The 24,122-nt window shown below is 41.6% G+C and overlaps 1 protein-coding gene across 4 annotated transcripts in view; it reads right to left on the bottom strand.

Moving 5' to 3' along the window:
- Nucleotides 1-24,122, bottom strand: part of furina (furin (paired basic amino acid cleaving enzyme) a) — a 100,978-nt gene that overhangs the window by 18,203 nt on the left and 58,653 nt on the right. For all 4 annotated transcript variants that reach the window (XR_014601420.1, XM_084066394.1, XM_084066396.1 and 1 more), the window contains exons 7-8: nt 6,407-6,495; nt 2,950-3,122 (exon numbers count right to left, since the gene is read on the bottom strand). Coding sequence is in view for 3 of the 4 variants with exons in the window: in XM_084066394.1 (XP_083922520.1) it covers nt 2,950-3,122; nt 6,407-6,495 (262 nt within the window). In the remaining variant the exon portion in view is untranslated. The remainder of the gene's footprint in view (nt 1-2,949; nt 3,123-6,406; nt 6,496-24,122) is intronic.

Raw genomic sequence — 24,122 nt, 5'->3', positions numbered from 1 at the left:
GTCAACGATGTGAGAGATTAGCTATCACAGACGGACGGACAGGGGGTGAAACATAGTCTTGCGCCATGCCTTTCGGCCTGGCGGAGACAATAAAAAACCGAAAGTAAAGGAAATGGCCATTTCTGCAACAGAAGTAGTCAATAAACTATGCTATGAAAACATGGGCCACATTGGCAAAGAATGTAAGAAAGAGGCAATCATGTAGGAAATAGCTGATCTCCAAGCTTACAAAGCCTGTCAACGTGAGGCGTTTCGAGCTTGTAGATCGGCTATTTTCACAATATTTACTTGTGGAACGGAGTCAAACAGAATGGGGGGGGCCCAGATCAAGTACGTGTATTTGGGGGGGGGGGCGGCGTGAAAGGGTTGATAGACACTGCTGTAATCGGAGCGAAATTATCTGAAATTACTACATGACCATAATGCAGCCTAACATGCCTTGCACGGGGCGGTCCTGCCATTACGTTAGTTACTGTAGTTGCTGTGGAGCTAAATAGTTCTCCAGAAGACACACACAAACATACACCATCTACAATGGACGAACTGAGCAGCAATATAGACATTCACCACACGAACGTGCATTGTTGACAAAGTGATTGCACAGCCGCTGCAGGCATGACAACCAGGTTAGCGTTAGCGACATGGCAGCTATCACAGCGCCCTGTCCGTCGTGCTGCAACTGCCTGTGATGGCTACAGCAGTAACAGCAAGCTGTCTGCGATGCCATTGTCTGGAGACTGCTGTTAGCGTGACACGACCAATGAGAGTGAGCGCTGTAGTTGTTGCTAAGATACGGTGGCGTCTCTGGCCCATAGCTTGTAGATCTCTCACACATGATTGGCGTAGGCTGCGTTGCCAGGTCTGACTTTGTGTCTAAGCAATGCGCGGCTTATTTTTGCGCGCCTTTGGGCTCGTTTGCGTTGTGCGCAGGGCAGCGCTTGTTTAGCGTACGTCAGCGCGACGTGGCAACGGACGTGGCAACGTGAAAGGTGATTGGCTGGTGAAAAGAAACACCCGACGTTACAGCAGAAATGGTGCCTGGAGAAAATGGTGACCAAAAAAAAAGTTTTGAAAAAAAGGAAAAAAAACCCGCAGCGGCTGGCTGCTGTTGTGGTGATGAGGGCGTGCGCACGGTAAACGGTACGAAGCGGGCTCCCCTTCCGTTTTGTCCGACATTTGGTGAGTAGAATTAATTATGTTGCGCGGTGGAAACGGTGTAGTGAGCAGTGAGATGTCCCCTACGCGAGGCGTAAATTCAGCGCGGCCGGCGTGGCGAGTCAGTAGGCGACATGTGGTCTGGCGGTGCGTTGTTTAGTCGATAACAGAGCTGTGGGGTGTCACCACCGAGGGTGCGGAAGTTTCTCGCCATTTATATAGTTAGATAGTAAAGGCAGTCCAGTGTGCATTCTGTAAGTTTAATTATCCGGTTAGTCATTGTTCCACACTCCTAACACTTGAACGTAATCCGCAGCATGTATTTTCACAAGTGCTGCTATCAGAAATAAGACACATTACCTGACAGTCATGATTACCATCAGCCCTGTCGGGTTCACATTCAGTCTAAATCCATTTGCAGTGTTTCCATTCAATATACTTATACTGATTGAATAAGTATATTATACTCTGTGTCCAAAAGCTGCAGCATACTCCAAACAAACAAGAACTTTGTTGGCATCTAAAGGTATTAAGGACAAAACCGTTTTATATTTCCAGCTCTGAGTTCTGAATGGTAGACCCCGCCACCCGGCTCCAGCATTGTACTGTGGCTTGAGCAAAGGAGCGTGCCACAGTGTTGCTAGGCAGATTCTAGTTACGCAGCTCAAGCCACCATACAGTGCTGGAACCGGTGGTTTTACCACCTGGATCTCCCTCCAGCGCGTTGTCAAATTTGTCATGGAGGGTTTCCTTTTCTTGCAACAGGTTGTGTTTATGGTTCTCAGAGCGGCATTAGTGAGGTGTCTGTATCTCCTGGAGGTTGGCATGCAAGACTAGTACCTCCTAACCTCCTCAGCCAACGTCTGTTCAAAACTATCGCTGCTTTTGCTGCTGGTAGAATCAAGCCTTGGGCAGAATGCAGAAAAACTTTGTTAGGGTAGTTACAAAATCCCGGCGGTGCAAGAACTTCCAAGCACCAACTATGTTCTGAAAGGCACTGTCGAAGTACTTATGATTTCATTTTCTTCTCTAAAGTTTGTGTACGGTTGGAGTACCCTGCAGCCTCTATCTGTGGTCATTAATCATTCAGTGTATACACATTTTGGTGCTCCTCTTTGTACTTGTATCTACCACTAGTCTGATGTTTCACGTCAACAACCATCATAGTGAAGAAGACTTGCTTAATGTGAAACTTTGCCAACAATCTTGATTTCTCCAGTTACACTCAATACAGAGACTTCAATATTTTTCAATACCACAATCTACTAATGAAACTGAAAAATTATCCCAGATTAGAAAAGTGCCCTATGGAAAACTGTGACTATATAAATAGAAGTCCCTACATAATATTTCTCTTTACTGCTATTTAAGTTTTCCCTAATGGGTTTTATCGAGTCTGCTATTTGCAATAAAACCAAATCAAATTCCCCTCCATTCATAACTCTCATGGTCAAAAGGACCACTGCTTTGTTCAACTCACTGTCCTCTTCTGCTTCAATAGTTCAATACATAATTACCGACTGTGAAAGCAAGCCACACACAGGCAGTAAATACCAATTTCAGTCTCACAGGGTGGTTGAGATGGAAATTGGGAACGCATAATTGAGGCCATTACACAATACACACACATGCGCACACACACAATACACACACATGCGCGCACACACACACACACACACACACACACACACACACACACACACACACACACACACACACACACACACACACACACACACACACACACACACACACACACACACACACACACACACACACACAGAAGACACCCACCTCTGTAACTCCATGCAGAAAGGCTTCTTTGGCGAGCTTTGCAGGTCCATCAACAGTTTTGCCGTCATCTTCTGGGCCCCAGCTGGCACTGTAGATGTGGATGTGCTGGGGATTCAGACTGAGAGACTGGGCCTCCACCACATCAGTCACCTCCCCATCTAGCATACGCACACCTGTTCCCACACACAGACACACACACACACACAAGTCACACACAAATGCGCCAAATCTACGAATACCAAATACTTGTGAAACAATTAAATCTGTTAATTTTGTTTTTATGTCCATTTTCGCTAATATAGTTGTTTTCAATCAAAAGCATTAAAACCAAATATCTAATGAACAGCTCATATCTTACTGAAAAGACCTGAGCAAAAATCATAATCAATACAAATGAACGCTGGGGCAAAATAAAGTTCAAATGTATGCATTCCCTTATAACAGTCTACTGTAATTGAACCCTTTCCCTTTGTCCTTAAATTGATTCAGCTTTGCTCTCTGTAGAAAATACGACTTCAGCCTTAGGCACAGGTTCCAGTTCCCCTGAGATTTAAAATTGTTGAAAGTGTGTGTTCTTGATTTTGTGAATAATTCAGAAAGTCTTCCAGCCCCAGGCTGCTGAGCCTCCCCTCTATGGCTTTACAGCCCGCATCCGCTGAGGGAAGGTTGAGAAATCGAAGACATCTTCAAAACAAACACATTCTCCTCTTTGATGCATGGAGGGTCAAGTTACTCCATACTGCCCTCATATGGGTTAAAGTAAACAAAGCTCTGAATCTTTGAAGTCCTCTAGAGGCATCAAACAGGACCACCACAGAACTGTCAGTGGCAGCCTGTACTTCAGTCCCATGGCAGCCTGTACTTCTACCAGAGATAGTCACACAAGTCCCTGAGTGAGACATCTGGGCATACACCTCTCATCTCCTTATCATCCCACCTCCCACACATAAAAACAAAGGGTGGAAAAAAGCCGCAATTCTGATTCTATTGGAGAATCAAGAATACTGAAGGAAGGGGCAGACTTGCAAATTGACTTAACTACTTTGATTATGAGGTCATAAGGTTGGATTCATATCAGGTTAATGTGGGGCGAATAGGGGTAGCAGTGACCTAAAGGTCAGAGGAGCATGCTTGTGGCCAGGCGGTTGACGGTTTGATCCTCAGGTCTGGCAGGAACATATGTGGGTGAGGTGGTCTGGTCAATGAGCAACACTCTCCCTCACCACTCAATACCCACTGTTGAAGTGCCCTTGAGCAAGATACATAACCCCCAACGGCTCCAGTGAGGCTGCTCAGTGACAGGCAGTTAGTATAAAAGACTGTGGTCAGAATTTCAAGGTGGGCCTGATTGAGTCAATTCATTATCGTTTCTGCATTCTGCCCAAGGCTTGATTCTGCCAGCAGCAAAAGCAGCGATAGTTTTGAACAGACATTGGTGCAGCTCCGAGGTGAGAATGTGAGAGTGTGAAGCAGGGCGTTACTGAAAAGGAGCATTTGTGCAGGGGTGGGGGGGGGGGGGGGGTATTCCCACAGTCAAAACAAGCTGACAAAGGGATGGGAATAAGAGATAATCTAACCCTAAATCTGACAAGATTCAAGAACAATCTAGTAGGCGCCCTGCATAAGGATACCAAAGAAATGTGATAAACTTCTATGCTTGTATTGTTGTTGTGTGGTCACTCTTCAATGGCTTGCATAACAAGACTTAATATATAATCTTTCTGATTCTTCTCCCAATATTCATGAATTTGATCAAATTTATATGGTGATTCCGCTGTGGCCTTTACTTCATGAATATAGAGGCAGGCTCTACAGTATATTCATGAAGTAAATGGCTAATGATTATGAAGCCAGTTTCCCCTCATAATGCTCCTGGAGCATCAAAAATAACCATAAATTGTTATCCCTACTGCAACAGAAAATAGCGGAAAAACAACCCTTAATGCTATTCAAGCCTATCTCGAAGCTCGATGGCAGCTGGATGATTCGGCGTTGGTTTGATAAATCAAATGCTTGTTTATTATTCATTTATCCAGGCTCAAGCTTCATGCTGACTCTGTGGTATTTAGAGAATGGTCTACAGGTGAATTCTTATAGAAACGCACTGCGGCATAAGCAAAATATAGTCAAATCTAAATATTATTTCCCAGGTGACACTGACAAGTGCCTTTTCATCCACACTGAAGAAGATAATCACTTTAGGGAGAATGCTTCAAAATTCTATTTGTGCAAGAGGGAGGGTGTGTCTAGTGTGTGTGTGTGTGTGTGTGTGTGTGTGTGTGTGTGTGTGTGTGTGTGTGTGTGTGTGTGTGTGTGTGTGTGTGTGTGTGTGTGTGTGTGTGTGTGTGTGTGTGTGTGTGAGAGCGCGAGTGCGTGCGTGCGGACCACACGTGATGCTTGTTCTTCCTCTATAACCAGTCACTGCTCTTCACCTGGCAACTTGTGTTTCAGTGAAACTGAATGACATCTGGGTCAGTCACTATCGCTTACCATCTGGAATCAACATAAAGACTTAAAATTCTAGCGCCATTTGATTGTGTTCAAGCATCCTAAGACAGCTGTAGTAAGCAGCAGAGTGTCGAGAGAGACAGAGAGGTGTAATAATGAGATAGAGCATACACTGAATGGATAGATGAGATGCTTCTAATTAACAGGGATTACACATGCTTGGAGTACTGGACTCAGACGACCCTGACTGAGCCCAGCTCGTACTGTGTATTGCTCGTACTATGACACATTCTCAGAGCAGAACTCAAAAAGGAATCACTCATAGAAAACACATACTCACTAGTAGAAACTGCAGAGCCAGTTAGCACATAATGTTCTTTAAATAATGCATGCAGACTCACGTTCACCCAAAGTACCAGCACTGTGATGTTGTCTATCTATGTTCATAAGGATTCACATACATATTTCAATTTCCAAATCTAAATGTTGCCATAGAGAAACGATTTGCTGTATTACTCCATTGTTACATTAGCCCATTTAGACCTGAGGCCGATTCTAAAAACGCCTTCTAAATCCTGACCTAAGTTTTTGAAAAAAATCAAATATTTATTCAAAAAAATCAACAAATGTATGTTGCTATATACTGTACATAGCAACAGGAACCCCAAAAGGGGTTCCCGTCCTGAAAGGTATAGTTACAAATAGGGGTTCCCGCCCAAAATGGGTTAAGACGTAAAAACAAAATCACCCCAACATTCAAAAACCTTCACTGGCTTCCATACAAAATCAAGAATTAGCAAAATTATCCTGCTGCTGAACTATAAGGCTCTAAATGGCCTAGCTTATTTGGCAGACCTCGTACACCCCACAATAGGAGACTAGTCCTTTTCTATCCAGTTCAAGCTGCACACATGGTGATAGGGCTTCCCATGTTGCTGGCCTTTCATTCAGAACACTCCTGCCCTGTCTGAGGGCAGCTGCCACACCATTTGTTTTCCATTAACCGTACCTCCAATCTTGGCATTGTAAGCTACACCGACTCCACAGATCCCATTGTTGGCTACTGCTGCCACCTCTCCAGCACACCGTGTTCCATGTCTAGAGAGAAAATGGAAAAGAAAGGTTACAGAAAACGACGTATCCTTGAGGCTTTAATTCACATGAGTTAGACGAACCAAATGACTTTGGGTTAATGGAATTCCTACCAGGCAGTGCACTTTGTCTACCAATGAGACTATCAGAGACACCACATTAATAAATAAGTTGGAAGAATGTTATTTTTTAAACACTGTGGTCAAGATGGCTATCGAAACAAAAAACAAACGTAGGAGGCTATATGTTGACTTTTCATCCCTTTTCTAGTTCATCCAAAAAAACAAACACAAGATCATGAAATATACTACTTGTGCCTCTCTAGCATTTTCAACCTTGCAATGACCACAGGGTCCGAGTTAAGCCAAAATGGAAAATGAGATGACATGCTAGCATCACATGAGGGAGGAAATGGCGATTTAAGATTTGCAGTTTTCACAAAGAGCTTTTCATTAGGCCTTTGCCTCTCTACATAGAGCTCCCCTTCCAGGCACAACAGAGTTGAGGGTCAGGGAAGCGTGTCAGGGAAACAACGGCTGATTGTCACATTATAGTCAGGTGCAATCCTCTGTTGTGTCAGATGGACACGCACTCTTAATGCCCTCCAAAACCACAGTCTCCCCATCGGATAACAGATGTTCTCACACCACACTGTTGGAGCCCGGGCTGCACCATAGGTAAGAAGCACAGAGTAGCAAAGAAAAGTAATGAGAGATAGAGAGAGAGAGAGAGCATCCTACTGGCCAGGGAACCAGCCAGGTCAGCAAGCTTCCAGGACCTCACTGTGTCCACTTACGAAAGATAAAATGTATTACAATATCATTCTGAAACATACAGAGTGGAATTGTATGCTGGGACGTGAACTGTAGGCAGAGTCCACAAATATCTTGCGCTATATTCTTCAGTCTTCATTTGCACTAATACATAAATAGTAGCATGTGGAGTCAGAAAGCCACAATGACCAATGAAGTATTAACCACTTTAACCCTGTGGTTGGGCCTGTCATTATATGCGTAAATAAAAAATAAAAAATTCAAACCATTTCAAAAGATATTCTAAAATAGCGGATCTACAAGGTTGTAGATCGACTATTTTCAAAATAATGTAGGTTTATTTTGTGGTTAAGCGGGTAAAGGATTTGTTCTTGTCAAATTGCAATGCACTGCACAAGATTCTGCTTGATTCCTTTTCTAATAATATCCATGATCCAGAGGTAAGCTCTAATTAAAGGAAGATCAACTTCACTTTCTTAACCACACTTGACCGATTTTAAGGCTATTATTTTGGTCAAACAAATCAGGGCAGGGTGTACAGACTAGCCTGCTTAACAGAAGGTCATAGAGCACGGAAGAGAATCAGCCAATCCCCCCTGTGATCTGTTTAGCAATGGTGTGAGGTGAAAGGTCAGAAGTCATGTCAACGGCATTGCCACTATCAAAATATCACGGGACCTGAGCCCCGGTAGTCAGGTGGGGTCAGAGGAAGGCCTGCCACAGCATGCTACAATGGTGAAAGGGACAATATATGTTAAGGTATTTCAAAGATTCTGAGATCATAAGACAGATATTCTATAACAACCTCTCTTGCTGTCTCCTTGCGTGCGCGCACATTCCTTGTGTTCACTTAATTCATGGACTCAATCAACGCAAACAGAATTATACAAATGCTTATGAACCTTTTCTTTTTTCTACATTGTCATTTAAAAAGCCATTTATATTCACTGCCTATTGACTGTGCGAAATCTACTGGTTCATGTACAGAATGTCAGCATTTGAGTTGCCAACTAGAAAAAGTGCTCCTCGGAACACAGGTATCTGCCAGGTCAGGTAGGTTATTGTGGGCCACCAATCTGGATGGAATATGAAAAATTGGACGCATCCGTCTTGATCACTTGACTAAAGACAAGGGCCCTCATTTATCAACGCGGTGTAGACCAAATAATGGGCGTACGGCGTAATCACCGCACTTTTCGGCATTTATCAATATATCCTGACGTGGGCTTTATCCTACGGTACGCTGAGATCTCACGTCTGGTCGAGACCAGTTGTTGACGTTGGCTGCACCCGTTTATTCCATCCTAGACCTGCGGAGCAGCATTGTTTGACTGTCTGACAGGCATCTGAACACATACTCCACTCATAAATGTATATCTACACTAATAAATAATCCCTGTGAAAATATAACATTTTATAAAGTAATTTAAAAAAACTGCTTTAACAGTCATTCAGATAAGACTGTAGATCTGGCTGTATTGAAAATAGCATATCTACAAGCTCACAAGCCAGCGACGCGTTGTGAGCTTGTAGATCTGCTATTTTCAAAATATACAGCGCTTCGGCAAGAGCACTCGGGAGTTTAGAGCGCTGCTGTTATATTTTCATGGCCACCGGGAGATCAGACATTTGACCCTGCATGGTCCAACACGTACCAGCCTTCATTCATTAATGTTCTCTCCAGGCTATCTCTCATTAATGCGGAGCGGGACGGGACTCGCCCGTCCGACGGTCCGAGTCTCACTGGGAAATGGGAATAGCCTACATGACGGCTTTATTTTAGTGTAACTCGAACACGCACTGCTCGGTATGGGTTAAATACATTAATATACAAACATATTCCATTCATGGCGATGTAATTGATTGGTATCATAATATGTCATTCATGTAGGCTTCAAGCCTACGTGATTGTACCGCTACGGTACGGGTTACATGAGAAACACAGCTGGGCGGGTGTGTGTGTGTGTGTGTGTGTGTGTGTGTGAGAGAGAGAGAGAGAGAGAGAGGGGCGTGTGTGGCGAGGCGAGGCGATCGGGGTTAAACTATTTCTTATTGGCTTTTCATGTCTTTGGTCGTATTCTGGTTTGTCTTCATGTCGTAAAATCGGGGCGTTTTGAGAATTTTTAAAGGGCGTGTTATTTAAATGACGCTCGTTTCAGCCGTGACATTTATCAACGCTGGGACCAAGTGTAAGCTCGGATCAGCTGTGTAGGATGCGTTGGTGTACGGCCGAATATATGGAAAATATACGGCGGTTTATACGCTGCGTTGATAAATGAGGGCCATTATGTGTACCGATTTGTGTGATGTTTGGACAACATTTCTGGGAGTAATATAAAGAAAATGTTTTGCAAAAATCGGCCTCCTGGTGGCGCTATAATAGGGAAATGTTAAAAGGGTGGCATTTGTTCCTGAAAGTAGTATGAATATGCGTGCAAAGTTTCACCACAATCGGACACTGCGTTCATGATTTGCAGCATTTTGTTCAAAACGAGCCACTCCTGCAAACTTTAGATGTCAATCTTAGCCAATCAGGATGGAATATGAAAAATCAAACAGATCCGTCTTGATCACACATAAAATCTGAAGGAGTAATATAAAAAATTATGTTTGACATAAGTCGGCCTCCTGGTGGCACTATAAAAGGCAGATGTGAAAAGTGCAGGCCAAAGGTTTTCCTTGGCCTCTAGGGAGTGTGCATACAACGTTTTTAGTGGGAATGTGCGTGCAAAATGTCACAGAATTTGCACGTTGTGTTCATGATTTGATTTTTGTTCAAAACTGAGCACTCCTACAAACTTTGGAAGCCAATCTTAGCCAATCAGGATGGAATATGAAACATTTGATAGACCCGTTTCGCTTTGTGACTATAGAGATACTGGCCCTCATTTATCAACGGAGCGTATAAACCGGCGTATATTTTTTCCATATATTCGGCCGTACACCAACGTCGAAGTCACATTTATCAACGCATCCTACACAGCCGATCCGAGCGTACATTTGGTCCCAGCCTTAATGTCACGTCTTAAAACGAGCGTCATTTAAATAACACGCCCTTAAATATTCACAAAAGCCCCGACTTCACGACATGAAGAACCAGAATACGACCCAAACAAAGCATGAAAAGCCAATAAGAAAGAGTTTCCCACGCACACACACACACACACACACACACACACACACACACACACACGTCTTTCATGTAATCCGTAGCGTAGCGGTTTGTATATTAATTTATTTAACCCATACCGAGCAGTGTGCGTTCGAGTTACACTAAAATAAAGCCGTCATGTAGGCTATTCCCATTTCCCAGTGAGACTCGGATCGTCGGACGGGCTCCGCATTAATGAGAGATAGCCTGGAGAGAACATTAATGAATGAAGGCTGGTGTGTGTTGGACCATGGGTTAAATGTCTGATCTCCCGGTGGCCATGGAAATATAACAGCAGCGCCGCTCATATATTTTGAAAATAGCAGATCTACAAGCTCACAACGCGTTGCGATGCGACACTGGCTTGTGAGCTTGTAGATCTGCTATTTTCAATGCAGCTAGATCTACAATCTTATCAGACAGTCAGACAATGCTGCTCTAGGTGATCTAGGATGGAATAAACGGGTGCAGCCAACGTCAACAACTGGTCTCTACCAGACGTGAGACCTCAGCTTACGGTAGGATGAATCCAACGTCAGGATATATTGATAAATGCCGAAAGGTGCGGTGATCTCACCGTACGCCCATTATTTGGTCTGCACCGCGTTGATAAATGAGGGCCACTGTGTACCAATGTGCATCATGTTTGGACAAAATCTGTAGGAGTACTGTCAAGAAATGTGTTTTGCCAAAATCGGCCTCTATAAAAATCGGGCGCTATAACAGGCCCATGTGAAATATTTGGTGCAGAGGTTCTGCTCGGGCATCCAGGGAGTGTGTGTGCACAGTTTCGCTGCGATCAAGCCAACGGTGCCGGAGATTAGCTGTACACAGACAGAATGACACGCACACGCGCGGACGGAAGGTACAGGGTGCAAAACATACTCTGTGTCTCTAGACAGATTAGTGCCAGCAACTCAAATACTCTTTACAGAATATACTCAAGAACCAGGCACTAATTAGAACATAACTAATTCCAATTATGCATTATAATATACACAACGTAGAATACATCTGAAGATTGAATATTTAATTTGACATTTTCAAACTACTCTGCCTATTCTTACAGCTTCAGACATACCGTACCAGTCTAATCATAATGCAGCAGTGATTTTCTCAGTATGTGTGTACTGCACTGTAGATACTAAATCATATCCCAGCATGTCAGCTAATCTGAGACATAGGCACTTCTGTGCAATCAGCTTTCTGGCAAACAAGAGTGTTTTGCCAGGTAGAACCCTTCTGTTATTTTTTTAACTTTTAAATCAGAACATTATGCTGGGATATAGCAGCTTGCTCCCTGCAGCTATGCAGCATATTTACCCAACATGCCTTGCAGGAGACTAGAACACAGTTTCTTTCATTGTACTGTTACAGCAGTTTTCTAGGTTAGAAGCAGGCTTCTAACCTACCATAGGGTACCCCATGCAGATATCATCAGCAACACTTAATAAAGCCAAAGACACCTACGGTTAAACATTCTAAGGGAGAGGTAATTCCATAAATTAGCATACATTTCTTCTGCATCAATTTTGTTCCAACTCAATCTGAGGGGGAAAGTGACAGCTCTAGTAGAAATTAATTTGAACATCGTAACTACCTTATGTTGCTGGGGCCAACTGAAATCATGAAAACATGTATTCGAAATGCATTTAGATTACACATTTGTGCTGTAATGACAATCACGTTTGCTTCTGTAACGAGGCCAGTTTGTAAAGAGAATAAATAGCCCACTCCTTTGGCTTTGTCAAATCACAACTGGTAGTCAATATACTGTATATTAATGATCTTCACAAAAAGTATTGGCCATTTACAGTACAACCACGTACTAAACAAGCCTGTACAGCCTTAGTGAATATCCTGAAGGCGCACATAACCATTCAGTATTGTATGCACAGATAGATGCACGTGCACGCACACACCTCAAAGTGTGCTATGATTACTGTACATTTGGTTACTCTTGTGTACTAGTATATGAGATGTAACAAATTAAACCTTGATTTAAATGGAATGAAGCACTGATGAGTAAAACATCAAAATGACAAGCAAGGTTTAAGTATTTATAGACGCCATCCTCCATAACCACTTCGATAAATATCAATTTTCCTTTTCCTTTCTCAAGCAATATTATAGGAGATGTCATTCACAACCCTCACAGAGAAGACAGCAGGCCATCTTACATCTTCTCGTGCCCTGGCAATCTCCCCCTGCCTTTTATTAACATACAATACATTGTCAGCTAGGGTAGGTTGAGTATCATAGGTTCAGTGATTTCAATTATCATTTATGTATCAATAACAATACAAATAATACTATTATAATTAAAGAAATATTATGCGTTTAAAAAATGCACTCTTAATATTTGAATTAAAATTAAGTTAAACTACACTCAATTCAGAATCACTGCAGAGTAGAAAACAGAGACCTGGAGCAAAAATCTATTAATTTCAGAATTTTCTGATTTGTTTCCCATGGATTCTTTTCTTCTGAACTACAAGCAGTAGTTCTCAGCTAAATTGTTTTTGGCAGTTAATCTAAATTATGATAACAGCAACAGAGTAAGAAATGAAACATATTTAATGTATGATAAACACCACATATGCCGATTCTGTTTGTAATGACAAATGAAGTGACTTATAATTTCTGCCATTTTCTTTGCCAAACAACAACCAACTCATAAATAGAAGGGGCAGCCTGACCAATGAGCCTTTGAGTGAACAGGAGCTGGTAACAGTGCAAGGGAACAAACCTATCCAACTCCACTTGGCTTCCACAAATGACCTTGTTTAATACTCTTTTCAAACTATGTTGTTTATCGTTACTGTCGGATAGAAACCTTGCATCTCCATATTTCAACCCCCCCCCGTAAATTAATGCCCTACTTCATTGCAAAAGAGCGCATAAATATATCCTATCCTAAATATACCCTATCTACAAGCTTGTATTTGCACTATTTCAGAAATATATTGAAAGTAACAATTAATGTGGTTAAGTGTGTCTGTGGGTTTTATAGATATTTAACCATTGAAAAGTATTAACAAGAGCTTGTTGTGACTAAATAATAACTACATTGAATGCATTGGAACACAGGTTATTTTTTTCCATTTCCTGAAGAGCAACGGTTTTGGACATACAAGGTTTCCAATTCCACCCAACAGTGAGTGACCTTATACTCTTCTCAAACTACCTTGTTTATACTCTTCTCTGACCCCCATGAAGAAAAATGACTACAGGGAGGCAACAGAAGCTGGAAGGAATAATACTGAGATTGATTATATCTCAGTATACATGGCTCACATAAGGATTTCCTACTGAGATTGATTATATCTCAGTATACATGGCTCACATAATGATTCCCTTTAGATACATTTCAAATGATTTGATGTCCCAAGATGCCCTGATGCACTGCACACATGGACCCAACCTCAATGCCGTTGCCAGTTTAAGGAAGAGGAAGGATGCTACAGAGGTGACGGCCAGGGCACGAGAGGATCAAATTAAGTTGTTCCTGTCAAAGCATATGCAATCAACCGAACAAACATGTGCAACTGTCACTATGAGGAGGGCATTTCTCAATCACTTATTTACACACACATTATCACTGGAGGGTTGTAATTTCCCCGAACACACTTTGAAAGCATGTTGATGTGCACACATGAAAAGCGGTTGATTATCCGGTGGAGCAGGATGTGATGGATTTAATATGGATTTAATTCAGAGGATTGCATTCATAGTCAGGGATCAGTCCTGATCCTTTTCCAGAGCCATTAGCTCAGCGTGACAAACAGGCATTGGACATACACACCTTTGTAACCACATTTTACTGACTTTGTTGGATCTGACGTTTTAGTTCAGTAAAGAGTAAAACAAAAAGTAATAAATAATTAAAACAAATAAATGTCAATAGACATTACTACATTTCCACCCATTTTATTTGGCACGCACACACACACACACACACACACACACACACACACACACACACACACACACACACACACACACACACACACACACACACACACACACACACACACACACACACACACACACACACACACACACACACACACACACACACACTTCAGAGCTCTGATGAAGGCACATTCCATTGTTGAGGTGCAACCTCTTTCTCTAACTAAAATGAATAAATGTGTATGTCAATGTGATCAACGTTTTTTTTTCTCATTGTATCTATTATTATGGTTATTATTTAGTTGTCATTGATTTATTGTATTGTTGCGTTAGCACAGTGTTTCTGGAACATGTCACACCAACATTTCAAATTTAGGCATTTACAGTAGCAGACGCTCTTTATCCAGACCGACTTAGTAAGCAAGGTAAACGCATATCAATCTCTAGGGTCATAAGTAAATCAAGAACCTAGCATCAGTCTAAACAAAAGAATAATCATCTGTAAATTGAAACTATAGGATGCCAGGTAAACAATGGAACCTAACATATGTCTAAATAACATGCTATCTACATTACATTTTAACCTTTGCATAAGACTGCATGGTCGTCAAGCCTAGGCCAAGTGCTACGGGCTAAGGTGGAGTCTGAAGATGTTAGTCTTCAGATTACGGCGGAAAATTGCGAGTGAGTCTACAGTTCTAACTGCAATGGGGAGTTGCATCTGATCTGAGTGCGTGGGAGGGGTTGTAGGTTTGGATCAGGCTTTGAAGGTATGGGGGTGCCATAGCTTTGGTTACTTTGTAGGCCAACATCAGTGTTTTGTATCAGAGAAAATAATACCTGGGCACTTCTGGAGAGATCCAAATAAAATGCTGGAGCACTCGAATGGTCTGCAGAGTCAAAATGTTTGACTCTGAGGTAGACGCAAGTCAAAACATCAGTCACCCCGGCTAAATAATAAATACGTGCAGACTAGTCGAGTGCTCCAGTATTTGTATCAGTGTTTTGTACTCTGTGCGGGCAGTAACAACATTTCACTGCTTGTTCCTGTATGAGTAATTGACAATTAAACACCACTTGATTCTTGATTCCAAGTTTGTCTTATTGGTCTGGACTGGCCTTAAACTGAGAGCCAGGCCCAACTGATGACTACTGCATACTGTTAACTGAGTGCTTACACACAGTCTCTCACACACACACGCACAATTATTTGACAGTATCAATGGAGAACACATTTTTTATTCTCTAGAAAATACATTATTTTTTTATGTCTATAGTTTATGTGTCCTTGTGTGCACATTTGTTATCGTCTATCATTCAAACCGATGCTGCTCCTTGGTCTTTTGATTCTTGTGCACACACCCACACGCACCAACAATTATTTGACGGTATCAATGGAGAACATTCTTTTTATTCTCTAGAAAATAGTACAAAATACATTATTTTTTTTATGTTTTTATGTCCCATTTGTCATCGTCTATCATTCAAACCAATGCTGCTACTTGGTCTTTTGATTCTGGTATGCCCTTGAGAACAGCAACACCTCTCTTTGCTTCCACAGATTTAACACCCTAAATAGCAAACATAACAATGCAATAAGGTAGGATACCGATAATTGTTTTAGCCTTTTTTCTCCCCAATTTATTTAGTTGTTATGCCAATTGATTCCTCCCCACACACATTTGTGCTGTATCCTACTGGCTCACCTTCCAGTGAGGTGCCCCTACCGGGAGGACATAGAGCATAATCAAATATAATCACACTGAATACTGTTCTTGGTTATCTTTAACATGCTTAGATGAGGCTCAAGCTAGGTTATGACCTAGTCAATGATTGTTGCCAAAACACGTTTCTGAAAGCATGATTAAGTACTCAGGCTGTCATCTATAATTGCAGAGACATACTGTACCTCTGTGCTAAATGATACTTTTTTAAATAAGACTTGAAATGACTGAACATAAAGGGTGTGACACAGTAGACTACCTTACAGTTGCATGTTTAAAGCAGCAAGAGACCTTCAAACCATGAGTGTAATTAATGCTGGCACAGGCTTCATATATACAACACAAACAGATTAGCTCATTGCCAAATAACCACTTCAACTCAGGAAATGCCAGGCCAATTTATAGCTATGTTTTATTATTTGTAATCCAGCTCAGGCTTTTCATGCCAAATACACTCTCATGCAGTCTCGGCTATTTAAGTGAATGATTGTTAGGGTTATGTTTTAGGGTTAAATGTTTATACAGAAAGATGAGACACAAATTAAATAACTCAGGGACTTTAGTTTAAGAGATTTGTGAAAGGCCGTTTTCACAAAAAGATGTTTTGCTCAAGCAGTCGAATTTGAACAAGCTTCCAGCAGACCAAAACAAATCAAGACCAGTAGGTCAAATTGGCAATATTCAGCAAACTGTGCAGTTGAAGTGGTGAGTCCACTCCCAGATCGATTTACATCCAACTACGCTAACAGCAGTTATGATGGGCATGTACTTACATTTTTAAACACTGTGCTGCTACCCTCACTGGTTACACACACATCCACACTTTTTTCCCCTTTCTTTTTTAACCAGAAAAAGAGATCAGCTCCTATTACAGTCACTCCAAAAATCCTTTGCATCGTTGTAAATTTGTGAAACAGCTGTACATGGATCTCAAAATAATAGTGATAACAGGGGATTAAGGCTAAGAGATTGTTCTGCTGTCTTAGACAGACATGGCCTGTGGTTCAGTCTAGTCACAGACATAGAGCAGCTACAGCTGGCTACAGGCTCAGTATTAACAAAAACATTACAATTCATATCCACCAACTGGCAGAGCCATTATCATTATGCAACATCATTCAGAACTATTTCTCTATGGAGACAGTGACTATACAACACAAATTATTCACATATGGAAACAGCAAACACCTGAAACCTGTATAAGGCACTGAAACAGAAAACAACTTGCCAACAATAAGCACCCAAAAGCACTTCATAAGCAAGTTTTTATCATTAGACCATTTTCATTTTCTTTTATCAAGTGTGTACAGTAGGTTCATTGTTGTTCATAGTATTATCTAATGTGTAACACAGTACCTATAAGGTAGAAAATGCAACAAGTTGTACGTATTGACACGGTTGACAGTTACCATTTTGCATTCCAGACTTCTTTTTTTCACTTCAAAATCATTTTCACAAGTTCATATTTTTAAACAAATGGAAATCATTTTTCTCCTCAACGGCGTCGATGTTTATAAAATAGCAAAATGACCTAATTCCCAGAATATTCATAAATTGCATCACCATCACATGACAATGAAATAATTATGACCCTATCCACGACAGCCTTGGATTTTCTCACTGCAAGTCCTAATTTCTCACTGCAAGTCCTAATTTCTCTTGCTCTGACAGATTCCATATTAGGTTACTCAAATGCTGGCACACAGTCTCTTTCATTTCACTGGGTTTTTCTAACTTGCATTAGCCTAATTATCTAGAGAAAATCATTAGGAGTCTTTGAGACTTGGCCAGAGGCACTGGTTGATCATTAGTCTCTAGGCTGCCGCTGAGCCTAAAAGGTAAATCTGGACAACTGTTTTCCTGGGCTCATACTTAATCAGTTGACTAATGAGTTGGCCTACAGGACAAAAGGTCTGGTAGTGTTTATAGAACACGTTGACAGTGTAATACAAAGAAAATGTCTTCAGCACAGTGCGGTGAGATTAATCAGCCTGCTGTTTGCGGCACTATTTACAAACAGTTCATTTCATCCATCATTGAGGAGCATTAGTATGATTAATATAACCAAAATTACAGACTGTCTGTAATACAGAAGAAGTATTTCTGAACAATGGCCCTTGATAAGCGTTCCATCCATTAGAAAAATACTATATACTATTTCCAATTACCCTGTTAGCATGCAAACAAAAGACCACTTTCACAGTGTATTGGATGAGTACAGAGAGATGAATGTGTACTTCTCACAAAGTAATAGGTATCCTCCTGTTAGGCAGGAACAAAGTTAGTGGATAATCCAAAATAAAAAATTACAATGCCCATAACTATACACAGTAAATCAAAGGTAAATGCCTGAGTCCAACAAAGGTGTTTTAAAGCAAGTCAATATTTTTGTTAAACTTTAAATAATAAACTATAGCTCCTTAGATGAATTAAATAATAAACTATAGCTCCTTAGATGAATTAAGAAATGAATGAACTCAAGGCTAGTTGAGTCAAACCTTCCTTGAAGATTGAAAATGTATCTAGTAAGACAATCTTCAAGACTACATTACAATAGCAATTTAGTTGGTATCTCAATAATAGATGTTCAGTGGGAATCAAACTGTTACAGGATTAGCTACAGGATCACATGCATCCTAACATCCTCCATCACTAGGGGTGTCAGAAAAAATCAATTCGAATATGAATCGAGATTCTACCGTTGGACGATTCAGAATCGATTCTCATTTAAAAAAACAATTTAATATATTATTTTTTTAAAGCATTTCTTACCACATTTTTTTGGGAGGGGAATCTTGGATTTACCTTTGTGTGTTTACATTATTATCAGTTGATAAAACCTTTACAATTATACAAGCTACATAAATGTACTCTGCTCTCATGCCAGCAGACTGGAGTAGATCCTGAAATCCTATGTTTTGAATCAAGAATCATTTTGAATGGAGAATCGTTTTGAATGGAGAATCGTTTGAATCTGAAAAAAAACGTTTTTGAATCGAGAATCGTTTGTTTTGAAAATAAAATCGGAAAAAAACTGAATTGTGACCCCAAGAATCGGAAATCAAATCGAATCGTGAGATAGCAGAAGATTCACAGCCCTATCCATCACATTCTGTTTTTTCAAGTACAGGCTCCACCCACATTATTGTTTGCACTACTGAAAACATGAATGGATATCAGGTTTTAGCTTGTGCAGCTGCATGAAGCCAGGGCTAAGGTAGTGAAGAAAAAGGCAGGGGGATATGCCTTTCACATCCAGGAAATCAACTTCCCTTCCTCCTGCAGACAGTAACCACTAGTGATGAGCGGGTCGACCCGTAACCCGCGGGACCCACGGGTCAACCCGCGGCGCGGGTGGGTCGAGTCAGGATTTCAGAGGCAATTATGCGGGCTGCGGGTGAGCGGGTCAGCCGCTCTCACCCGCAAAAAAAAACTAAAAACACATGCTCTTGTTTTGTCTTTACTCCTAATAAGAATAAGAATAATAACAATAAAACAGTTTGAATACACTTGGGGTGTATACTTGAAGATTATTTTCCTTCATGATTTTACCGTTTTTTTTTTTTTTTACCGCGGGTCGCGGGGCGGGTTGAGCCATAGATTTATATATGGGTTCGCGGGGCGGGTTGAGGCGGGTTGGGTTCCGTGGCGGGGCGGGTCATGAAAAAACCCGACCCGCACATCACTAGTAACCACTAACTTATCAGGTTCTTGTCCGGCTGCCTGCAGGTTGGATGATCACCTGGTCCAGGATGAAGTTCAAGACACAGAAGTAAAGGAGCCTCTGGTTGCGGAAAGGGGAGAGGAATGACAGAGTCGCCTTCACCATTGGTGGGAAAGACATTCTAAGCCCGGGAAGATTATACATCCGGTCTCTCAGACAAGGATATGGTGAAAACCGTCCTTCAACAGCTATCAGAAGGCCTGTCAAAGATTGATTCAAGCCAGCTACCTGGAAAGCACAAGGCATGGTGCTATCACTTCACCCTGTACCCAAGGGTGATGTGGCCCATGCAAAGTCACCTCATCAGCTGTAAGCCGGATGGAGGCAAAAGCCAACTCCTTCATCCACAAATGGCTTGGTCTGCCACAGTGTTTTGAGCAGCTGGCCTATACGGAAGGAACTCACTCCAGCTACCCCTGAAATCCGAGTTAAGGGACAGGATGGTGATGGAAGCAAATGCCAGAGAGAAGGAAATGGAGGGCCGAGGAGGAGGTGCAGAAGCTGATGGGAAGACTTTAACATCAGGAAGTCGTGGGCATGGTCCAGTCAGGGTGGGCAGACCTCGAATGGAGTGACCCACACATTCTATGGTCCAAGGCAAACAGGAAGGAGAGGAAGGACCGTGTTGTTGCTGAGGTCACCAGGATTGAACAGGAGGAGCTCAGAGTTAAGTCTGTGGCAGCAGCCCCTGCTGCCACAGACTTAACTGGACAACTTGGGAGGGTGTCGCGAGCCGAGCAATGAACTGTGAAGATTTCTGGAAACTGCCACAAGCTCTGATCAGTTTCCTCATTAGGGTAACATACTGTACGACACCCTGTGGCCTCTGTGGGACCATCAATGCCTCACTCCAGTATGTCCTGTCAGGGTGCAAAACAGTTCTGACACAGGGTCGGCTCAGATGGCAGCACGACCAAGTGCTCAGGACGCTGGCAGAGGATCCACTTCCTCAGGCAGGGGGAACCAGCAGAACATACCATCAAGAGACCACTCTCCAACCTATTAACACGATGGAAGTGGACCTGGGTAGAAATCTGCAGCACCAAGTGGTGCTTATAACTATATATAACTACTGTATCAATGTATCCAGTGCTTGCCTGCAGTGTGAATGATTGATTGCTTTAATTAGTTTCAAGGTGCTATACACAGCAATCAAAACATATATTTGTATACTACACCAGGGGTCTTCAACTTTTTCAGGCCAAGGACCCCTTAGCCGAGAGAAACGGATGAAGCAGGGACCCCCATTACATAATATATAAAATTGTGTTGCCGATTAGATAGATAGCTTCATAGACTTGCTTCATCCATCAGTGTTGGATTAATGTTAATGTGTATTTTCAGACATAACTTGACCTTTGGTTCTGTACCTCGTCTGCTCTTTTTTTCCCCGTCTACATCAAATCGTGCGATGCCTTGTGAGCTTGTAGATCAGCTTTTTTCAGCAAATGCTACCCCCATAATAGGGATGCTAGAGTTTAAAGGTTCTATGAAATTAATTTTCACTTTTTTTATTTTTTATGTTTTCTGGGGGGTTTTATGACCTCAATTACACCCAAAAAACCTGAACTTTGAACATTCAGTGGATTTTCTGTGGTCTGGGGTTTTCTGAATAATTAGGCTGAAAAGTAATCTGAGATTGGCCCTCGGATAGTGAAGTCACAGGCCATTAATCGCGCCCACTCCCCTCCTCGCCCCTCCCCAATCCTTTCCTCCAACAGCGACACCCGCAGACAAAGATTTATTTTTTCATTGCAGTTGAAAGGGCTTTAGAAATGTGAGAGAAAAAAACCTGCAATGGCTCACTAGAGTGGAATTTTCAGTTAAAACTTTTTATACACGTTTGAAGGACCATGACTTTTAATGTGTTGTAAAACTGAATGTTATGAAACCTTTAAGTGGTTACTACATTTTGTATTATCTTTTAAGTTCCTATCACACAAAGATTTGGCAGCCCCCCTGTAGTAACTCTGAGGACTCCCGGACCCCCTGTTGAAGACCCATGTACTACACAATTTATATTCACAGTGTACCAGGATACGTACTGTACAGCATTGCAATTCGGTAGATTGATTACTCAACGGCAGTAATTTAAACATTGATTGAATTTGTAGATGATGAGCTGATGATGAGATTAAAAAAAGAAAGCCTTTGGACATGGTTCACCAGCAGTGCAGCGAAGTGCAAGTGAATACATATTTTAATGCCGTTCTGTAATTGACTTGTTCTTTAAACCACTGCACAGCACAGGGGAAATACAGGATTCATTCACGATTCGGATTATTTTGATTCACTTTCTTATTTTGCTTCACTGTCTCGTCTCCTCTGATACAAAGTAGTGCTTGTAGTGCGCCTTGTCAGAGGCACATGATTTGCAGCTGCAGTAAATATAACACTGTAGTCATTATAAAATACTTTCTCTCACACCTTATTGTCATAAACACTATCTACTGCCAAAACACATTGTGTTTTGCTCTCCATAGGAACAAATGATAAGGAAACAGCTTATCGTGGCTTAAAGTACTAAAACAAGGACCTAAGAACACACTTTATCTCACTCCTCCATACTGGTCATAAAAACAACATTGTGGTGTTAAATGTTGTGTCCCTAGGACATTGTTTTTTAAACTGACCCTTTCAATCTTCTCTTTATCTTCTGTTTATCCATTTAAACAAACGTGTGTGTATCATTTCTCTCCAAGGCAGACCTAGCGTTTGACCAACCAGTGTGTTCAGTAGCCAGCAGGTTTGCAACTATAGATACATTTCTTAGATTATCGCTTACTTTTTGGATTAAATGAATAATGTTGAACCACATTTTTTTTCATATATTTTTTAAAATGTTTTATATATCACCAAATGTGGAAAAAACATTTTCTATAATCGACTAAATTTATAAATCTTATTAAACCCCTATTTTATACTGTTAAGTTGATTAACGTAGTTTGAGTAACTGTTGCACCTCTAGTGTACAGTGCTGCTGGGTTCACCTCAATTGATTTGGGAGGGTTAGTATTACCTCACCGGTATGACTTTTTTGCCCCAAGAGCTACAGTATGCTCCTGAAATGAATATGGAGCTATGTCCTCCGGGCAAAAAGGAGAAAAGTTCCTGAATTTCTGGGAAATCTCCTGCGGTCAAATAGAGTATATGACTCAACCTCCCTGCAGGCCTGCACACAGACAGTCACTGGTAATCGTGCTATAGTCACTAGTGCCAACCCATTTATTGCCAAAGTGTTGTTTGCCCAGTTTTGTAATACTCATGTCTGCACATGTGTGTACTGTACATGAATTAAGCTCATAACTTATTTACAAGCATCTGCCTCAGCAGCATGAGACATACTGCATGTCATGCTGTGTGAATTTATAATGAGTGAATGATGGATGCATACCTGAATGGAATATCTATATTTTACAAGATGTAATATCTATATTTTACAACAATTGCTTATGTTAATATCATAGGTATCAAAATGTCTCCATTGCCACAAAGGCATATTCCTACATTTATTGTATATTACTCTGTGGCTTAAGTGTTCCTGATAGTTTTCTTTTTGGTACAAGCCAGCTCTGCACTAAATCAGACAGTGAACATTGGTTTTCTCCACTTAAGAGTGAGCGTTTCTGAGAGGTCCCCTCCCATTTTTCCAGGTTTAGCCAAGGAGAAGAGGGCACAACTGTGAACTTGGAGAACATCTTGATGTGAGTCAGAGGAAACCCTGGAGAGAGAAATGGCTAGATCATGTTGACTCGGGCAAACATGAGGCTGAATGGACACATTGCAGCAGAGCCATCCTCACTGCTGCCTGTATACTAAAGGAAGAAAGACAGCTTTATGGAGGTGAACAGAGGTGGGCTTTCTGCAGGGAACAGGCCCTTATACAGTCTAGCACAACCTTATGCAGCTCCCTGCCCGCCCACAGAATGTTTACACATGCATTCATACCAATCAATCATTAAACGCATGCACGCACGCTACAGGAAGCCACAGAGACCTGGGTGGCAAGAGATAAGGGCTGGGTTGAGCTGGGATAATGAAAGGGGACAAAGGCTATATGAAGTGAACATCAACATGAAGCATCTTCCACTATGGATCTTCCACTATGGGTCTCCAGTTTTTCTCCCATTTCTCTTCCGACAATTTTCTTGACAGACCCACATCATGTCCTCGGCTATTCGCATGTCTGCTTTTCTTTCTAATTAAGCCACGGTCATTCATGAAATTATGCACGTTAATGGAGAAGTAAATAGTCCCTGAGAGAATAAATTGTTTACAGATGGATGGCCGTCTACTGCAGGCTGAGGTGACAAATCCTGGTAGGACATCTCTTCTATCAATCACTA

The sequence above is a fragment of the Gymnoscopelus microlampas genome (assembly GCF_963454915.1).
Source record: "Gymnoscopelus microlampas genome assembly, chromosome: 1".
Lineage (NCBI taxonomy): Eukaryota > Metazoa > Chordata > Actinopteri > Myctophiformes > Myctophidae > Gymnoscopelus > Gymnoscopelus microlampas.
The sequence above is the reverse complement of the archived record's forward strand: the minus strand, read 5'-3'. Positions and strand labels throughout refer to the sequence as shown.